The sequence below is a fragment of the Zonotrichia albicollis genome, chromosome 7, assembly GCF_047830755.1.
Source record: "Zonotrichia albicollis isolate bZonAlb1 chromosome 7, bZonAlb1.hap1, whole genome shotgun sequence".
NCBI lineage: Eukaryota > Metazoa > Chordata > Aves > Passeriformes > Passerellidae > Zonotrichia > Zonotrichia albicollis.
In genome coordinates this window covers 29712098-29730411 of record NC_133825.1, presented here as the reverse complement: position 1 = coordinate 29730411, position 18314 = coordinate 29712098, and the positions used below count along the sequence as shown (strand labels likewise).

The window sequence follows — 18314 nt, the reverse complement described above, 5'->3', positions numbered from 1 at the left end:
TTTTAGAATAATTCTAAGGACTTTTGAGGAGAAACATATGCTCACTACATACTCTACAATGTAGATGTACAATAATATATATTTTTCCATGGAGGGTGTGTGCGGGCCGAAAATCCTGTAAATAAGATTATTTAAAATATAAAAGCAAAGAGACCAATAGAACAAAGTGAAATTAGCAAAGCAGTTCTTTCTACAAGAATACATGGGAAAGTTATTTTGATTTTAGATAGTCTTTTTTAACATTAAGGACATGATTTTAGCACGTGGAATGAGTGTATTCAATGTATAAATGTTTAGACACCTGTTATTCCTTGGGGGAATTAGTGGTACTTCATCAGTTTGTAGGAGTTACCGGAGAGAAATCCCGCAAAGTCTGCCCATAAAAGACATACTAAAGTGTAAATTTTATTGTTTGCACTGACTTCCTTGATGGTCTTATTACTTTTCCATAGATATTTTTAATATAGGCTTGAGGGCATTTTCATACAATAAACCAAAAATATTTCTTCTCTAGATGACCAACCAAAATGCTTATAGACATTCTCAGCTAGATCCAAAGCATTCCAGGTACTTAGGTTTCTCTGTGTAAGATGCACTATCTCAAACTATCTCAAAAAAAGCCATGATGTAGCTCTTTTGAAGTTATAATTTTGGAAAACAGTATAATTTACAGTGACAGTGGATCTGAGTTTGCTGGACGATGATTCATGTATAAAGAGGTTCATATGCTTAAACTTCACAGTTTACATAGTATCAGGTACACCTGTAAATGTCAAGATCCATAGGACTCTCTCTCTAAACAAAAGGTTCTTGAACATGTTAAAAACTGGAACACAACACCCAATGACATATCATCCTATAAAATTTATTTTTAGGAAAAGAGTTAAATGGGGAAGAAAGAATGGAATTATTTAAACCAGAGACTTTTATGATTTTTCTCTGTGCTGTTACTTATGTCTTCACGACACACTCATAATTCCAGAATGGCCAAACATATTATCGAGTTTTCTCCAGTGTTTTGTTTCCTGAACTGAGATGAGGCCATGCCAAGTTTCAGTTTCAAGAAATTATTTTTATGTTTTTCCCACTAACCAAGTTGTAAATTTCCCGGAAAAAAAAAAATTGATGGAAATGTTGACACAACATTCAGAATAGTGTTGCAAATGTGACACTGTGCTACAAATTGTGCTGAAATGATTTATAACATTTCCAATAATTTAAAAACTATTTTAAATCACTGCCAGGTCCTGCAAAATACATGAACCTTGACGGATTCTCCAACAAGTATTAGGTCACTACAGATTTCAATTTCCCTCTTTATGTTTAAAAGGTTGCATCTGGCAGTTAAGAGACTAAAACCTCAGTCAATGGTTATGGTGTGATAGATACATGCTGGAATATTATTTTCACCCAGTAGCTTTCTGTAAGTAGGTCATACAATTTTACAGTGCTCTGAAACATCACCAAAGAGCTTTCTTACACAGTAACTCCAGAAACTGACTCTGAAAGAAGTTGCACTAAACTTTAATGTTTTTTTTTTATTATTATTTTGGAAACTTTGTTTCCTTACTAGTCTACATGCAGTGCATCATCTAGGGAAGACCTTCATAATTTATTGTAGAAGGTCATTTTCCACCCACTCTTCAGGAGTTGTTGTTTTTTTTTTTTTTTTAATTCTACTTTTATATTTTCTTATTCAGGACCAGATATTTTTAGAAAACTTTGCAGGCAGGCACCTAACACAACATGTCATCCACAAGATGTGGAAAAGAGGATGTTGAGGAGACATCTGGAACAATCAAGTTTGGGAAGATAGGGAATGTCTAGCTGTGCCTGCTTGAGTAGATGCTCAGGTAGGTAACTCTGCCTTTCCCTCCCTTGTGTGGTACCCTGTGGGATGTATCCCATGGTATTTTGTCATGCTTGGGTAAAAAGTGGTGTTTGGTGAAAAGTGCTGTTTGCTGGCCACAGGTGAGAAAACCATCACAAGGAGTATTCAAACCCAGGAGCAGGACTCGATGGTTCTGATGGGTCCCTTCCAACTCAGCTTTTTCTGTGACTGCTGAACACTTTGACATGGTGAGAGGCCTTTGGCAGCGCCGGTCAAGAGAAAACCGAGCTTTAAGTGCGTACGCGTTATCACCTTGTTCTTTAATATAAATTCCTCGCAACATCTTGTTACATGTACAAACTCAACGGGAGGACAACATCTGTGATTTGTTCATGCTGCTTCCATCCCTCACACTAATTATGGGAGGCTCGAGCAGAGCCCTCTTCCCCCGGCCCGGGGGAGCGTTCCAGCCCCAAAGCTGCCCTCGGGGGGCTGCCGTCGGGACAGGTCACATCGCCCCCGTAGGACCGACAGCCCCGTGCGACCCCCGAGGGCGGCTGGGGGCCCCGGGAGGCGCCGGGGGCCGCTTGCCCCCGCAGCCGCCTTCCCGCCCAGGGGACGCGCCGCCCCCCAAACTTTGTCGCCTATCCCCCTTTCTCTCTCCCCATTTATTTTTTAATTTTTATTTTTTCTTTTTTTTTTCTTTATTTCTTTTTTTTTTTTTTTGAGGGAGAAAAGGTGGGGGGAGCTCAATTTCCCACTTGCCAACAGCAGATAAAAAAGTGGGGAGGGACCTCTTCTGTCACAGCCTATGTAGATTAACCTTTCAATTAGCTGTTATCAGGTCCTGTGTCTTAGCACCAGTCCTCGCAATCTGCGTCCGCCCGCACCGGGGAGGCTGGAGGTCTGGGGTGGGTTTCTGTTTTAATTTCTAAATTAATGATAATTGCTCGCGTGGCTCCCCTCCCCCGCCGAGAGCCGAACGCGTGTGTCTGATCTGCCCGTCCACCTTTTAGTATTTTGGAGTGAGAAGAGGAGCCCCGCGGAGGAGGAGGAGGGGAGACAAGGTATTCTCTCTGTATTCATCTTCTTTTTTCCCCTCTCGCGGAGGGGCTTAGGGAAGGTAACTGGTGCAATCAATCCGCTGGCTGGGGATTCCCTCCACCCCCTCCCCGGCTCGTCTGGCTCTCCTGGCTGGGTCTCTTCAGTGTGTATGTGTTTGGGGAAGGGGGTGGGGGGAGGCTGTGTTGTTGTTGTGTTCCTGGCTCTGCTTGCAGCCAGGAGAGAGAGCGAGCGGGCGAGCGAGAGACAGAGCGGAGAGAGCGAGCGAGCGAGAGAGAGAGAGGAGCCGCGATCGCGTTTCAGGGGCAGCACATTCCGCAGGAACCGCTGCTGCAGAAACACACACGGGCAGAGAAAGGAGGTCATTGCAAGCAAAGGGGGGAACCTGCATCGGAGGTTAGATTCCCAGGAGTTTATGCGGGGGATAATAGGGAGCATGCGATGGGGTTTGTTTTGCATTGGGTGACAGGCTGCAATTTGCCATAATAACCCCCTTTCCCTCCCCGCTCCCAGCGCAGGGGGCTTGTCACTAGGCTGGGTACTTTTTTTCCTTTAGCATCGGAGGCTGATGCACGTGTTTGCAGACACTTGCGCTGGGTAAATGCATTGCAATGCTCTGCGTTTTGCAGGGGAGGGGGAGCAGCAGCAGGGGGTGATGGCTGGGCTGGATGGGGTGGGGAGAGGGGGAACGGAGTGGCGGAGGGAAGCAGGGGATGGCTGAGGTTTTTGTGTTGCATGTTCCCACCCTGTCTTTCTGAGGCGGCAATTGTTCCCTCGCAGACGGGGTGACAGAGAAGTCCCTGTGCTTCGCATGGCGAAACTTGCAGGGACCTGCATGTGGCTGCAGAGCTGGGAGTCATTGTCGTCGTCCCCGTTCCCGCTCCCTCCTCCCTCCCTCGGCGGTGCGGGGTGTGTGTGTGCGCGATAAGCGGCTGCCAGTGCCAGGCACCTTGGGAGGGTAATGCTGCGAGCACGCCGCTCCATCTCGCCCGCCCGGGCGAGTGCCAGCCTCCGAGGCACGCGCGTGACGCTCAATATTTAAGGCGGCTCATTAGTGTGTGTGGCGCGCCCGCCCGCCCTGCCGAGCTGGTTCAGGCGGCCGCCGCCGGTGTCTCGGCAGCGCTCGCGCTCCCGAACAAACTTCGGGAGCGAGCGGGTGGGGCGGCGGTGGGGGGGGGGGGGGTGAGGAGGCCGGGGAGTGGCGGACGGGCGGCAGCGGCAGCCAACGGGAGGGCGGGATTGCGAGACGTCCTGCCCCCGCTCACGGCCTGTGACCAATCGCGAGCGCCCGAGGCCCAGCCGCGAGGCGGGTGGGTGGGCGGGGCGCGCTAGTGTGTGGCGGCGGCGGCGGCCAGTGTCAGCCGCCGGCCCCGCCCCTTCCCGCCTGTGGGCGGTGCTGAGCGCGCAGGGAAGGGGCGCGCCGCGCGATTGACAGGCTTCGCCCGCCAATGGGAGCGCCGGGCCGGTTGCTGGGCGGGCCGGGGCCGGTGTGGGCGGGTGACGGACAGCCCCCCCCGGCCCGTGAGCGCGCAGCGGCGTGCGCGGCGCGGGCCAATGGCGGGCGGCGGTGGGCGGGGCGCGGGGTAGGTAAGGTTTTAATGAGCCTCCATTGGGCTGTAATCAGTGTCATGTCGGATTCACGTTAAGTACAACAGGGCGAGACAAAATGGCGGCGTAGGTGCGCCGAGCCGCGCGCGGCGGCAGCGGGGCGGCCGCGGGCGGCGCGGAGCGGGGCAGGCGGCCCGGCGCGGCCCGGCGGCTGGAGCGGCGGAAGAGCCGGCAGCAGGGGGAGCCGCTGCGGCGCCCGGAGGAGGCTCCTCCCCCCGCGGAGGTGAGTGGTACCGGGGGGGTCTCACCTGCCTCCCGCGGGGGACGCGCGGCCGCCGCCCCCGGCCCCGCCCGGTGCCCCGCAGTGCGGGTGCGCGCCCGGCCCCGGGCTGCCCTGGCCGCGGGTCGCCCTGCCCCGGGCAGAGCCTGCGGGCTGGGGGCTCCCGCCTCGGCAATGGCAAAGCCCGGAGCAGGGCGGGCAGGGCGCCGAGCCAGCCCCGGCTTGGCCCCTGCGAACGCAACAATGCCTTGGCCCGAGGCTCTAGGCGTTGCACATCTCCGTGGCTGGGCTAATACTGCGAAAACCTTGAGTAAGTTGGGGAGGGGAATAGTCCAGGCTGGCAGTGCCACGTTTTGCAAGTGATGTTCACATTGTGTGTTCTTTGCCCGGACCTCACCTCTCGTACTCTTTCACTGGGTATTGAAAATAACCCCCTCTGGCAAGGGCAGAGGGATACCCACCCCTGCTGTTGAAAACCAGGCTCCCAAGAAATGTTTTCAGCTCGCCTTTTTCCAGGTGAACTCTTGCAGTGAATATTACCTTTCTATATTTCCTGCTGTTCCTTAGCACTGTATTTTAAAGTGCTCAGAACTTCCACAGTAGAAGGTGGGAAAGGTGAATTTGGGTGATTTTGCTGCTGTCATGTTGTGCTGATGCTGTTTCCTCTGGTGGCACTTGCTGCTGTCATGTTGTGAAATGATTTTAAGCGTATGATCTCGAAGAAGCTTGTGGGGTATCTCAGAGCACAAGCGCTTCCATCAGTTCTTTTCACGTGTGCCACTCTTCTCTGCACACCCCCGAGTCTTTGGTGCAGTTTTGAAGTTACTGTAGTGTCTACATATCTGTATTTTAAAGCATATAGATGTGTCATTGCCCTTTCTTACTATTGGAAACTCTATGTTGTGTAAAGAATAATACAACTGGCTTCATGACCTGAGTAATTTTACGAGGAATATGCATGATGGGAGTCCTTACCAGGATCTGCTTTCTCCCCATCTCTTTGTAGGTCCATGTCTTTTGCAATAGGAAAACAACTGTGTTGTCTGTTTTGCATCATCAATTGAGATGGGGGTGGAATACAGAGTTGATTAGCTACAGAATTCTAAGTAATGGCTTGGAGCAAGGAAAAATGTCAAAAATGGAATGCAATGGCAGTCTTCTCTTCTTCCTCCTCCTCTGCTGCAATCCTTACCTGACCCTGATGCTGCAGCAGAGAGCTGGCCTGCTGCTGCTCCTCCTGACAGTGTGCAGAGCAGGTAGGAGGGAGCAGAGTGAGATGGAGCTTCACAGGTCACCGGTGGGTTGCACAAGTTGCTGTCATCTCCCCTGGCTGCATCTTCTCCTCGCCCCTTTCTTTTAGTTTTTTTTTTAATAGATGTGTTAATCTCAGGTTTTAAAAGTTTAACTGCATTTACATTTATGAACGCTGAAGCAGACTTTTCATTAATTAAAAAAAACCCCAACCTTTAGATTGTATGTTGTGATATTTGTGTAGTAACTTTTGGCTTTGGTTATGAAGAGAAGTGTACCTTTTTTTGTTGCTGTTTTTTTGGCTACACCACTTGTTTTCACAATCTGGATCACCTGGAAGCAATTCCAGGTACTAGTTCAGTCTGCAAACCACCTTATTAGAGGATTATAGGATTACTGATGACACCTGAGATTGAAGTGTTCAGTCACTGCCTTCTTTAATTATAATCATCTGTGCAATAGGTGTGTGCATTATAAAGGGCACATTTGCATTCATTCTAAATCCCAAGCTGAAATTTTGCAACTTCTTTGTATTTATCTGATAATTTATGACCTAGGCAAAGGGACAAGCCTTGACTAGAGATGGTTTTTCATGTTTACAGCTAATGGGTTATACTTCACCCTCGAATGCTTCTGTTCTCTAGCTCCTCAGTGGCAGACTTGTTAATAGATTTGGTCACTGATATGGTACAGCCAAACTTTTTCAAATGCTTTTATTTTCAATATAAGATACCAGAGAGTGTGGAATTTGAAATATGACAAGTTACGTAGAAGGAACTTCTTGACTGTTGCCATAAAACTTGCAAGTTGTCCTGTGCATTTAACAGTATGGAAAATCTATTTTGTGATTGAATGAGTGCTGCTGATGGTGATTAAAAGTTAGTTAATTACAAGGGGAAGAAGATTAATAAATAGACACGAGTGCCTAAATAGACTAATTTATAATCACTTCTTTGAAATGGTATTTCCTCAAAATCTGTTTGGATAATCATCACACTTCTTATATTAAATGATGTATGGCCACCTTTTTGTGGTTTTGGTAGAATTGCATTCTAAACTTAGAAACCTGAATGTAACTTTGTATTTCTGAGTATCCTTTTAGGTTGAATCTTGCAAGATTGTTTTTAAAGCTATTTGTTTTGTCTTACCTAATCACTTTGCATGTAAATGTGTGTATTTCTGTACTGCCAATCTTGGATCAGTCTGTCTTGATTTCTGAAAGATCTCCTTAATTTATAGCTCCAGGATATGAATTGTTTTGCTGGGGAAGATGTTTGTTGGTGAGGAGTTATTCTGCCTCTAGTGTGTGGCAGGCTTTGGCATGGCAGCCATGGAGGTCAGGGGGCTGCACTTCAAGTTCATGTGCACCCAAAATGCCAGAGTAAGAGAGGCTCTGAGTTGTGGCAAAACAATTTAAAACTTGGCTTGCATGCACTCTGCATGGTTCCTTAAGGCAGAGTGAACTTGGATACTGTTGGAAGGTGTCTATTTAAGATGTCTTGATTTTTGCTCCTGAAATATCCTGTCCAGTGCATTAGGAAACTCTGTTCCTGCTGATCCACTCCACTGGAGCTGATTTAGTAGGTGCTAGCATGCAGGAGGTTGTATTACCCCTAAGGAGTTTTAAGTAAATAAGTGAAAATGTAGTTCTGAATGTATATGGCTGTGAAATTTCTGTACCAAGCAGTAGGCTTTATATGAAGATACAGGTTTATGCTAACCTTTTGCCACAGTCATTGGCCAATAAAAATTCCTGTAACCCACATGTTATAGCATTTATACTGAAATGTTCATCAGTGTCCAGGAGCTTGGAACAGACCCTGTACTGTGTGTTCTGGAATTTAATGGAAGTGATGTGGTCGCTTGTATGAAATTTAATACAACAGTACTGCAGAAGATGTAAAACTGAGACAAGTATGTCTGACTCAGCAAATGCAGTGTTCAGCATTTAATTAAGTCGTGACTGTCTTAATGAAGACTTACAGTGGAACAGACTAACTAAATAAATTTAAAAGTAGCTTTCTAGGAATCTGGGGCTTTATATGTAACTACAGAGAACTTTCAAATCTATAGGAAGAGTGTATAAAATAGTCTAAATGTGAGTGAGCCTCCGCTATATATAGGGTTCTGCTTTGCTGTGTTATTGAATTTTCAGTGTCAGATTTGTGAGAGAATTTATAGGTTTTATAATACCATGGAAACTCTTTCCTTCCCTATATTTGTGTGCATTTTGTAGCTATGGTGTTATTTTGGAATTATCTGAAAACAGTGAATATAAACAATTCTGTTAGGGAAAGAATGGTTTTGCTAGCTGGAGTAAACAAAAAAGGTCTGTTTACAGAACAAGTTATTGTTTGCTTGCAGATACTTGAAATGCACAAAACTGTTGTCAAATTCAGCTTCCATGAGTGCGGTCTGGAAGCAAGAAACCGGATCCAATCCATGTAGATCAATAGGGTTCAGAATGTGAGCCAGTTAGGCATTTAGGCCTTGCATTTGCATCAGGAATGTCTCTTTCAGTCTGGCAGTCACTTGAAGTTTCATATTTATAAATCTGAAGTTGTTTTAGCTTTGATCAGGTTTGAGGAGGACAGATTAATAAAATGAATTGATTAATATTAACTGTTTGGGTATAGAAAAATTTTATACTCACCAGTAACCAGCTGCACTTTTGTTAGTAATTCTGTTGTGTAGGTATAATACACGTGTGAAACATGAGTTGGAATTTATATTTAAAGACGTTTTTGAGGGGTAGAAGAAGAAAGAGGTTTAGGGCCAAAAGTATGTATTGTAGTACTCTATTATCTTCGTAGTTGCAGAGCAATCTTTTTATGAAGTTGAAAATAATTTAGATTAGTGTATCAGTTCAGGATAGACTACACAAATATTTTTTCCTAGTTATAATTTACTTGTGTTTTTGAACATGATTTAAATGCAGGATGGCTAGAATAAACATATTAAAAAATGGGGTCCAGGACTTGTGTAATCATAGATGATTTTGTTATTTGTAGGATGCTTGCCATAGCTTTATAAATATACTTGCATACTAACTAGTTTCAAATCTTTGCCATGAAACTGGTGAATCTTCTACTTTGCAAGATAACCCATGTATTGAGAATGATTTTTTTTTCTCTTCTGTTTTTTGTTTTCCTTTGATTTGAAGTAATTATGCAATTCTGTTAATGCCTTCAAAAAGTTCTCATACTTCATGGCAGAAAAAACTAATGCTTCAAATATATTTGTTTATTCATTATGCAACTCCTGTCTAAGTTTAATTTGTGAGACTTTAAAACTTTAAAATGGTTTTATTTTTTTCATATGTTCCCAGAATGAATAAACTCCTCATCAAGATGTTCTTTCTGGTTTCTTTAATGAGTTTTTGTAGCCACTGAATTTTCTATTGGAGTGGTATTCCATAATAAGTAAAAAAAAAAAAAAAAAGTAAAAAAACTGTGAGTCAATGAAATGTTTTTCAATGTCGTTTCTTTACTCATCTTTGTGCTGACAACCTGTTTATGTGAAGATGCCTCCTGTTACTTTGTTTTCATTTCTGTTCCTAAGGGTTTGTATCAAAAATACCTCTGTGCTGCGGGCCTGAAAATGAGAAGTGCTTTTGTGATGCCTTTTGGTTTTGTAGGGTACCTAAATATTAATGAAGGATGTAATACTTGTAACTTGGTTCTGATATCTTTGGTTTTGATTTTTAAGTTGTGTAAACAACATGGCAGGACACTTAGAGACAGGATACTGTAGGAATTGGAAGTGGTCAATAATTTATCTTTTATTGCTTGGGGTTTGGTTTTCTGTTCGTTTGGGTTTTCTAGTGCTTGTGTAATCCGTGTAGAAATGATCTGGAGGCAGTTTGTTTTAGAGAGTGTTTTCAGATCCCTGACTGAATGGAAATTGTCCAACAGGTCAGTAGTAGGTTAAGTGTTGGGGTGATGGAATTTAGGAAAGCTAAATCCACTGACTGTTATGAGAAGCAGAAGGATTTTATGGTGACTTGTTTGGTGTGGGGTGGGAACTGACAAATGTTTCATATAAAATTACAAAGATTTTTCTATACTGCAGCATCTATAGTATGAATGCATGTCTGAATGCGTTTTTAGTTTTTAATGCTTCGGCATTAACTGTATTCTCTCCTGCCTCTTGTTTTTTTTTCTTTTCAAAGGTTGCAACAAACTTTCCTTTAAGGAGGTACTAGTGTCATCACAGATGAACCCCTTCTACGTTTCAGTAACAGTAACATAATTGGAAAGTTTCAGTGGGGAGGTATTTCTCTGCTTTTTCCGACTCCTCAGGGTGGATATTTTTGCCATGTGTCCAAGCAGCGTGTGGAATCCTTTCATTTGTGTTTGAGGTGTGAACAGCATCTGAAAGATCTGCTAAAAGGATAAGGAGGAACCTCTATGGGTAACTCTTGGCTGGAAACAATTACTGGTCAACCATGGTAAAACTTGCCAACCCTCTTTATACGGAGTGGATTCTGGAAGCTATACAAAAAGTTAAAAAGCAAAAGCAAAGGCCTTCTGAAGAGAGAATATGTCATGCTGTTTGTGCTTCCCATGGATTAGATAAGAAGACTGTTTCAGAACAGTTGGAACTTAGTGTTCAAGATGGTTCTATTCTTAAAGTCACTAACAAAGGTCTTGCATCCTACAAGGACCCAGATAATCCTGGACGGTTTTCATGTGTTAAACCTGGCACTATTCCTAAATCTGTTAAGGGATCTAGAGGAGCCTGTAATGAGCTTCGTAATGTGGATTGGAATAAACTCTTGAGAAGAGCAATTGAAGGGCTTCAAGAACCTAATGGCTCCTCCCTGAAAAACATAGAAAAGTATTTGAGAAGTCAAAATGACCTAGCAAGTATTTTCAACAATCCTGCCTTTCAGCAGAGGTTGCGGCTGGGGGCCAAACGTGCTGTGAACAATGGGAGGTTACTGAAGGATGGTCCCCAGTATAGAGTGAATTATGGCAGTTTGGAAAGCAAAGGAGCTCCAAAATACTCCAGCACCTTCCCAGCTTCCCTTCCACCCGTCAGCCTATTACCCCATGAAAAAGACCAGGTAAGTCTGAAAAATGTAATAATGAAAAACTATTCTTGTTATCCTTTGTTTATTTACCTAATACAAAAAGAATGATTCTTCTGTGCTTTATTTACCTGTTTAATTGTATATGAATGGGTATACATGTCCCAGATCTAAGCAGAATCCGTTCTGGTAAACAAATTTTACTTGCCTCCCTATGTCCTACCATTCTGCATTGGATAGTTTGCTTTGTGAATTTTCAGTAGATGAGCAGAGCAGCAGGGAAGAGTACAGCTGTATGCTCTGTTGTAGGTGTGAGATTGTTCTGTCTTGCCTGACAGACTGGTGTAGCTGAAATCTGCAGTGTGATTTGATTGTGGCCTTTTACCTTCATTTTCTGCTCTCATATACAGATTTTGTTGTGGTTTGATGGCCTGAGATGCCACTGATAGGACTCAGGATGTTTACGACAGAATTATTATTTTTTAAATGATATTTGTATATAAATAGTGAACTTTAAAATGTCTGTGAATAGAAACTGGAATTAATGTTAATATTCTAGGAACAGAAGTGAAGGTGTCAGAGTGACAATTTGAGCTGAACTGCAGTATCCTCCTTCTGTTTTACTTTTGTTGCACTCCTTACTTGGATTTATTTTTGCTATTACTTGAGTCTTGTTTTGAAGTTAATTTTTCAGCATTTCAGCCTTGGGGGAGAAAGGACTATCAATTATTTTTTTTGTTTATAAAAGGATAGTGGCAAAGACATGTCTGCAGGCATTGTTTGATCATTTCCCGTTTAGTATGGTGAAGTGTGTTTGGAATTTTCAGTTTTCTTTGGGAGAAGGAAAGTTACCTGTTGTAGTTGAAGTGACTTAGTTAAAATATTTCTAAGTTGGTGGTTTGGGGTTCTTTGTTTTCTTTTTTGTTTTCCTCTTCTGACTGGTCAAGTTTCATGGCAGTTGTTTTGGACATGGAATAGTCCAGACAGCTTTGCTATTGTAGAGATGCCACCAGTGTCTCCTGAAGGCAGCATGATGGTTTTCAGTGGTCTTTTTCCTTTGATGGCGAGATGCTGGGGGGTGCAGAGTAGAAAATGCTTGTGTTGGAATGATTTAGTGAGGTCTTCAGGAACAGTTGTTTGGGGAACCGTCCAAGGTGAGTAGTTGTAGCTTTATTTTTGTGAGCTTCTCTAAATGTATGTTAAATATGATTGCAATTGTGTAAGGATATCTATTTCTGTCAAATTGGACTTCTCGGGTGTTTGAGGGATGCATGGAGCTTCACGCTCTATAATCAGAATGGAAATTCAGAAGTGCTGCACACTGTGCAATTACTGCTGTAGCTGTACACTATAAACATTTAATTACTTGTAGTGGTAAAGCTGGCTGTTTAAGTACTTTGGGTTTCTACTGTAATTGTGATACTGTAATGACATTTAAAATTTGAGGGCTGGAGTACTGAGCAGCCCAAGTAACATGAATTTTGTAGAAACAAAATTCTCCCATGTTAGGCTACCTACTGAGACTGGCAGCCTTTGCAAGCAATGTTAGTTGGGTCATGGTGCTGAAAAAGCCATTACTGCCATACTAAAATACTGGTATAAGGATAAATCTGTCTTCTAGAAGTTAGCCAAACAAATCTGTTCTCTAGCAAGTGCTTTGGCAAGAAATGAGCTTTCATTTGGGTGCCTCAAAATTAGCAGTGTGACTTGCGTGTTTAAAAACTGGCATACGGTTTTTCCTGACAAAAATAGTTTTGATGTGAGGTTGGTGAATCAGTAGTTCCATGTTAGTGTAGTTTACCACTTAGTTGTGTTAAGTTACTGAGCAAATATATAGAGACTTGTTTTAAATATGGGATTTTTACTGTTCTTCACTATGTATGGCTTTAAATACTTCAGGGACAGTTCTGAAAGTAAGTGTACATAAGTTGTCCCTGTCACTGGGATGTGACTGCATCTTCATTTGAAATTGATGTTAATTTGTACATAAGCAGGGTGACATTGCAAGAAAACTGTTAGGCTATTATTATTGGAAGCATTTAAGAGACAGTATGGGGCATGTCAAGATTATTTATTGAAATTAATACAATGAATGTATCCAACTGGCATCTCTTGGGAATGGCTAACATTTGACGAGATTGGCATATATTAAAGTTTCTTTGGCACTTTCTATGGCTAGCACAAGTAAGAGATTATTTCTGTTGGGGTGGCTATTTTTGTATGTTTGTTTTGGCTTTTTTATTTTCAAATACTAGAGGTGATGTTCTAGTATGTGTTTTGTTGACTTTCCTGGAGGAAAAGAACAAATGTGAGGGTGCACAGAAATATGTTTTGATGATTGTGCAAATTTGAGTAATTTTGATTATCTTTTTTTCTTTAATGCATAATTTTTAGCAGCTCATCAGGATGAGGCAAAAGACTTGGTCCATTAGAAGTGCATTGTAGCTCTCCCTTTGTCAGTCTGAACATTGACACTCTGAGTACCAAATGCAGACTCTGAACCTTTCTTCCTGAGTGAAAGGTGATCAGAAGAGATACAGTATGGCCTGTGTGGAGCATCGTGGTTGTGTTGTGTTGGGGTTGTTGTTGGCTTGTTTGGAGGTTTTTTGGTTGTTTGGTTTTGGGATTTCTGTTTTTGTTTGCTTGCTTCAATCACCCACCCAAAGCATCTGAGTATGTAGTGCACTGAGAAGATAAATACTGTTGAAATTCAGTGTCAGTGAATTCAGTTTTGCAGACCTGGAGCCTTGACTGTGTGACAGGAGTGTTGAGTGGTTTGCATTCTATGAATACTTGGAACATGGAGCTGGAAGTGCCAAACATTTGTCTTAGTGGTGATGCTGTGGAGCTGCTTTTCTCATCCCTATTAACTGGGTGATCCAGTTCAACGAGTTATAGTTTTCTTGTTTCATTAGATTCAGAAATAGCTGCAGTTAGTTACAGAAATACAGCAGCCATGTTTCCTCCTGTTATCCATAGGCCTGGAAGAAAGGATTTGGATTAAAATAGTGTTTCAAGTGTTATCCCGGCTTTTCTGGGTTTGGGCAAAGTTGTATCAAGTCTTGAGTTACAGCAAGAGAAAGGATGCAGTGCAGCTGTTTAAATTTTCCCCTTCTCAATCCCTTTCCATTCCCCTGTGTGTGGAGGGTTGCTTTTCCATCTCTAAATGAAGAGATACAAGTACAAGGTTCATGAAAGATAGATCTTGTTGGAAGGTCAGGAGCTTTTGGCAGCTATATGGTGTCTAGGTGGTATGTTTTAAGTGTCATGAGTAGTATATCTTATATAAAGGACTTTTCAGTTATCTGAAGGATTCTGGTGGCATTGAGGTAAATGCTCACTTGGTGTCTGGACAGGTGACTTGAATCAATGCAATCCAAAGGTGCCAGATTTAGTGTTAACTGGGTGTGTGAAGGACAGCATCCAGCCAGAGATGGAGCTGCCTTAAAAGTGAAGGAAGACTTGCAGTGTCTTTAAAAAAAAAAAAAAAAAAAAAAAAACAGAAAAAAATCCTCCTCAAATAAAGAAACAAAAAGCCAAAAAAAAAAAAAACATGCATAAGAAAGCAGAAAAAGCATTCATTCTGTTGTGCAGCCGTTTGATCTTGTGCACTTCACTGTGTTGCAGTGCATATTTAAACAGTTTAACTGCTCCTATGTGCTCTTCCTTATGCTCAAGAGTATCGTGCATAGATCCCCTCCCTTTTGCTTCACACCTTTTCTCACCAAGCATTTCCTGAAAAGGGCTGTATGAATATGTTAACCAGAAAATGCAGTGTAAAAACTGGTTACATAGTAGGGAAGGGTGTGAAGAGAGGGGAAAATTGAGTGATACTTAGCTTTTCAATAAGCCTTTGAAGCATTAAAATGCACTTCTGTAAATGCAGCAAAGTGGCATTTAAAACTTACAGTTTTAAGAACTTGAATGGTGTCAGTTGTAGAATGGCAATGTTGCTGATGTTTTCTGTTTTCTTTGTCACTTGGACAAGCACTAGGAAGGTTCTGCAGTTTGGGGGTTGCATGAAACCTAGTAAGTCTTGGGAGTTAGCCATCTGCTGAGCACAAGTGCTGTGTGACTATAAACTCAAAGAAAAATATTTGTAGGCTGTGTAGGCAGCTCTTTATTTGCTTATTTTTAGACATAATTTAAAAACATAAATTGAGCTTTTAAAGATGAAGAGGGAGTGGCCATTGCAACATTATCAGAGGGCTGTGGGAATGCATAGTGTATCTCAGCAGTTTAATCTTTGCCATGTTCAGAATAATTAGTACTTAAACTTCAAAGATATTGTTCAAACGAAGATGGCTTGATGTTGGTTCTCCTCAATGCTCTCTTGAACAGCTCAGCTGTGATTTTCATCTGATTCTTGGCATGAAAAAATTTACTAATCTCTTTCACTTTCAGTTTGTCTTTCTAAGCTGACTTTCATGCAAAACTGAACTTGTTTTATTAATTTTTCTTACCCGGAACTCCTATCTAATTTTGTTTTCACTGGCCTATGTACATTTAGCTTTTCAAATGTAACTTGGCATGGGTTGAATTTCAGTTTTCTGGTATGTATCTTGTGCCAGTGCAGACACTGGGTGTTCCTCCTTCTGTCTTTCAGGCAAAGGGCCAATCTATAGCGAATTGCGTTTTTGGCATTCAGGCTCCTCCTTGCTCAGTTTTTCAGCTTCCTGCCTTCCTGTGGGTAGGCAGCAAGAGAGTGTTGGTTGAGATTTCTTGTTGCTTCTGTGCTCTAGATTTCCACTGTGCAGAAACAGAAAAGGGAGGCAGAAACGAATGCACAGTGTGTCTTGCAGATGTACACATAAGGGGATATTCGTAATGCTGAACTTGGGGAGCTGCCTTTATGTGGCATCTGGGCTTCTGAGAGGGAGTCTGAGCACCAAAATGCAGTGATGGGAAAGTTGTCAGTCCATAAAATACTGTTGTCTTAGGATGCAGCCTTTGTTTCTTTCCTCTCAACATCTTCATGGTGACAAAATACTGAGGAGTGTTGGCATTACCTGGCAAACACAAAGTCTCATGTTTGTGTTTCTCATTATTTCAATTCACAAGTTACCTTTATTTCTTGGAAGGGTGGCGTACACCTTAACTGTGTGTAGATCTGGTCCTGGAAATCCTGAGATGATTGCTAGATTCTGTTGCTCTTGCATTTTGGGTTAAAGTTTTGGGTTTGGAATGATTTTTTGGTGTGTTTCGTTGTTGATGTTTGTTTTATTTTTGGAGGTTTTGTCTTGTGTGTGTGTAGTGGTTTATATTTTTGTTTTGGTTTTTTTCCAAACCTGTAGCTTCTGAAATGCTAAAAGTGCCAACTCTGTGCATAAGCCAAGGGAACAGTTAGATCCTTTTAACACCTGAGATACCTGAGCTTACCAGAAATTGAAGTGGAAAATTCTCATTATGCCATATTGTGGAGAAGAAACTCATACCACTGTACAGATGGATATATGTGGCTTTGGGGGCTTATTTTTGTGTTTTACAATTCAGCGTGTTTGGATCAACCCAAGAAGCATATTTTTAAAAGTTGTCTTGAATTGTACAGTGGGAAGTTAAATACTGCTATTTCCTGAGTTAGATTGGTCTGTTCCTTTGTAAGGCAGGGTAGAGGTTAGTTTGCAATTTCTGATGTGACTTATTTTCTGCAAATAGGGTGATATTTGCAGTAGCCTATAGATCTGAGGGAAGACCCTACTCATTGTTTTTGTTCTCTCCTAAGCAAGATATTCTGAGCATAGTTCTGCATGATGGGCACGTGGTTCTTGTTTATTGCAAGGAGTGATTCCAAACCTTATACTGCATGTTAAAATGTGATTCTTTTTGTTGTTTCCCTTTGAAATTAATTGGTGTGGGGTTCTGCAATTAGTCCTCTATTGAAACTGACAGCAGTGAGTTAAAGAAATCCTGTGTAATTCCAGCAGTTCTATTGGTGTTCATTCATCTATGCTATTTTCTGTGAACTCCTCTCTCTTAACTGGGAGTGACATTGAATTCCTAAACTATTGTTAGCGGTTTTACTCTTTGCATTTTTCCTCCCAGACTAGTTTTTCTTCAACTAGTTAATGCACAGGTATATCCTTCATCAAAATTCCTTCTAAAACAATACCAGTAGGCTGCTTTAGAAATAAGGAGAGCTCCATAGCATAATTTCTGAGTGCTGTTTTCTTACCTGTTCAAAGTGTCTTTGCTCTTCAGTGTTCAGTAGTAGCGATGGTCTTGACTCTTGGGTATTTTTTCTGTGTCAGTTGAAATGTGATAGCAGTTCCATGTTATTTCTTATTGCTGCAGGAACTTGATTGTAAAATGCGATGAAAAATCTTGATAACTCGCAGTTGAAGTTGTCTGCTATTTTTGACATATTTTTTTGTCAAGAAAGATATCAGGTATAGATTAACTGCAGTTTTCCAGTTTGGTAGTTGTAAATGGCATAAGACTCTCACTTTGGAAAGAATTTCAAGCTAGCATTAAGAAAAGACTGGTCAAAACTCCAAAGTTTTCTTTACAACTTTAAATCCATTTATGGTCCTGTTAGCACCTTGGTTCTCTGTGTTCAGGACTATGTTTGCCTGGGTGTAAGGACAGAACCATGATTTAAGGGCCTGTTTCCAGCCAGGACACTAGGGACTGTATGGAACCAGGTGGATGGAGTGCTGCTGTGTACTGGAGCAACAGTATCAGGGCTCAGATGGTGGCTGTAGAATTTTGAATATAATGGCATGTCAGATCAGGCATCTCTTAGCTAGCAGATCCGCTGCTGTCCTTTGTGGTTACCTGGTAAGGGACAAATCAGCCTTTAAACTAGTGTGATTTCCTTCAGTTGCAAAATTACTTGTATTTATTGTTGTTTTTCCCAATCTGCTTGTATGCCTCATTGAGGAATATTATTACTGGTGTCACATGGATCTTTTTGTGGGTTTTTTTCCCTCTCCAGGTTCTTTGTGAAGAGCTCAAAGTTTTGAATTTGCAGGCACAGCCGGCCTTCTTGAAATGAAAGGGTGTGAGCTGTTACAGGGAGGCCTGTGCAGGCAACTCCAGGGCTGCTGGGCTTAGTTCCAGGTCTGCGTGGATTATTTGGACTTCAGGTTGTGCTGTAGATAGGATGTTACATAAGGAAAAATCCCATGTGGTGAGGGAAACTGCAGGCTTGTAAACTGTCTACTCTTATGCCTTGTCACTGCAGTACTGGCTGCAAATATGCACGAATTTCTGCTTTGTCAAGTTTTTTTGTGTGTAGAGGGGCAGAGTCCTCTTTTTCTACCCTCGTGGTTGTGGTGGTACAGTCCAGCAGTGACCAATTAAAGCAGTTC

The 18314-nt window shown here is 42.4% G+C and overlaps 1 protein-coding gene across 7 annotated transcripts in view; it reads left to right on the top strand.

Moving 5' to 3' along the window:
* The first annotated feature begins 2620 nt into the window (after positions 1-2620).
* Positions 2621-18314, top strand: part of KAT6B (lysine acetyltransferase 6B) — a 101730-nt gene continuing 86036 nt past the window's right edge. Inside the window, exons 1-3 of one of the 7 annotated variants that reach the window (XM_074544202.1) lie at positions 3070-3289; positions 4541-4724; positions 10144-11040. In XM_074544202.1, coding sequence (XP_074400303.1) covers positions 10420-11040 — 621 coding nt within the window. In that variant the 5' untranslated portion in view covers positions 3070-3289; positions 4541-4724; positions 10144-10419. The other 6 variants (XM_014275699.3, XM_014275700.3, XM_074544203.1 and 3 more) reach the window with 6 other exon arrangements.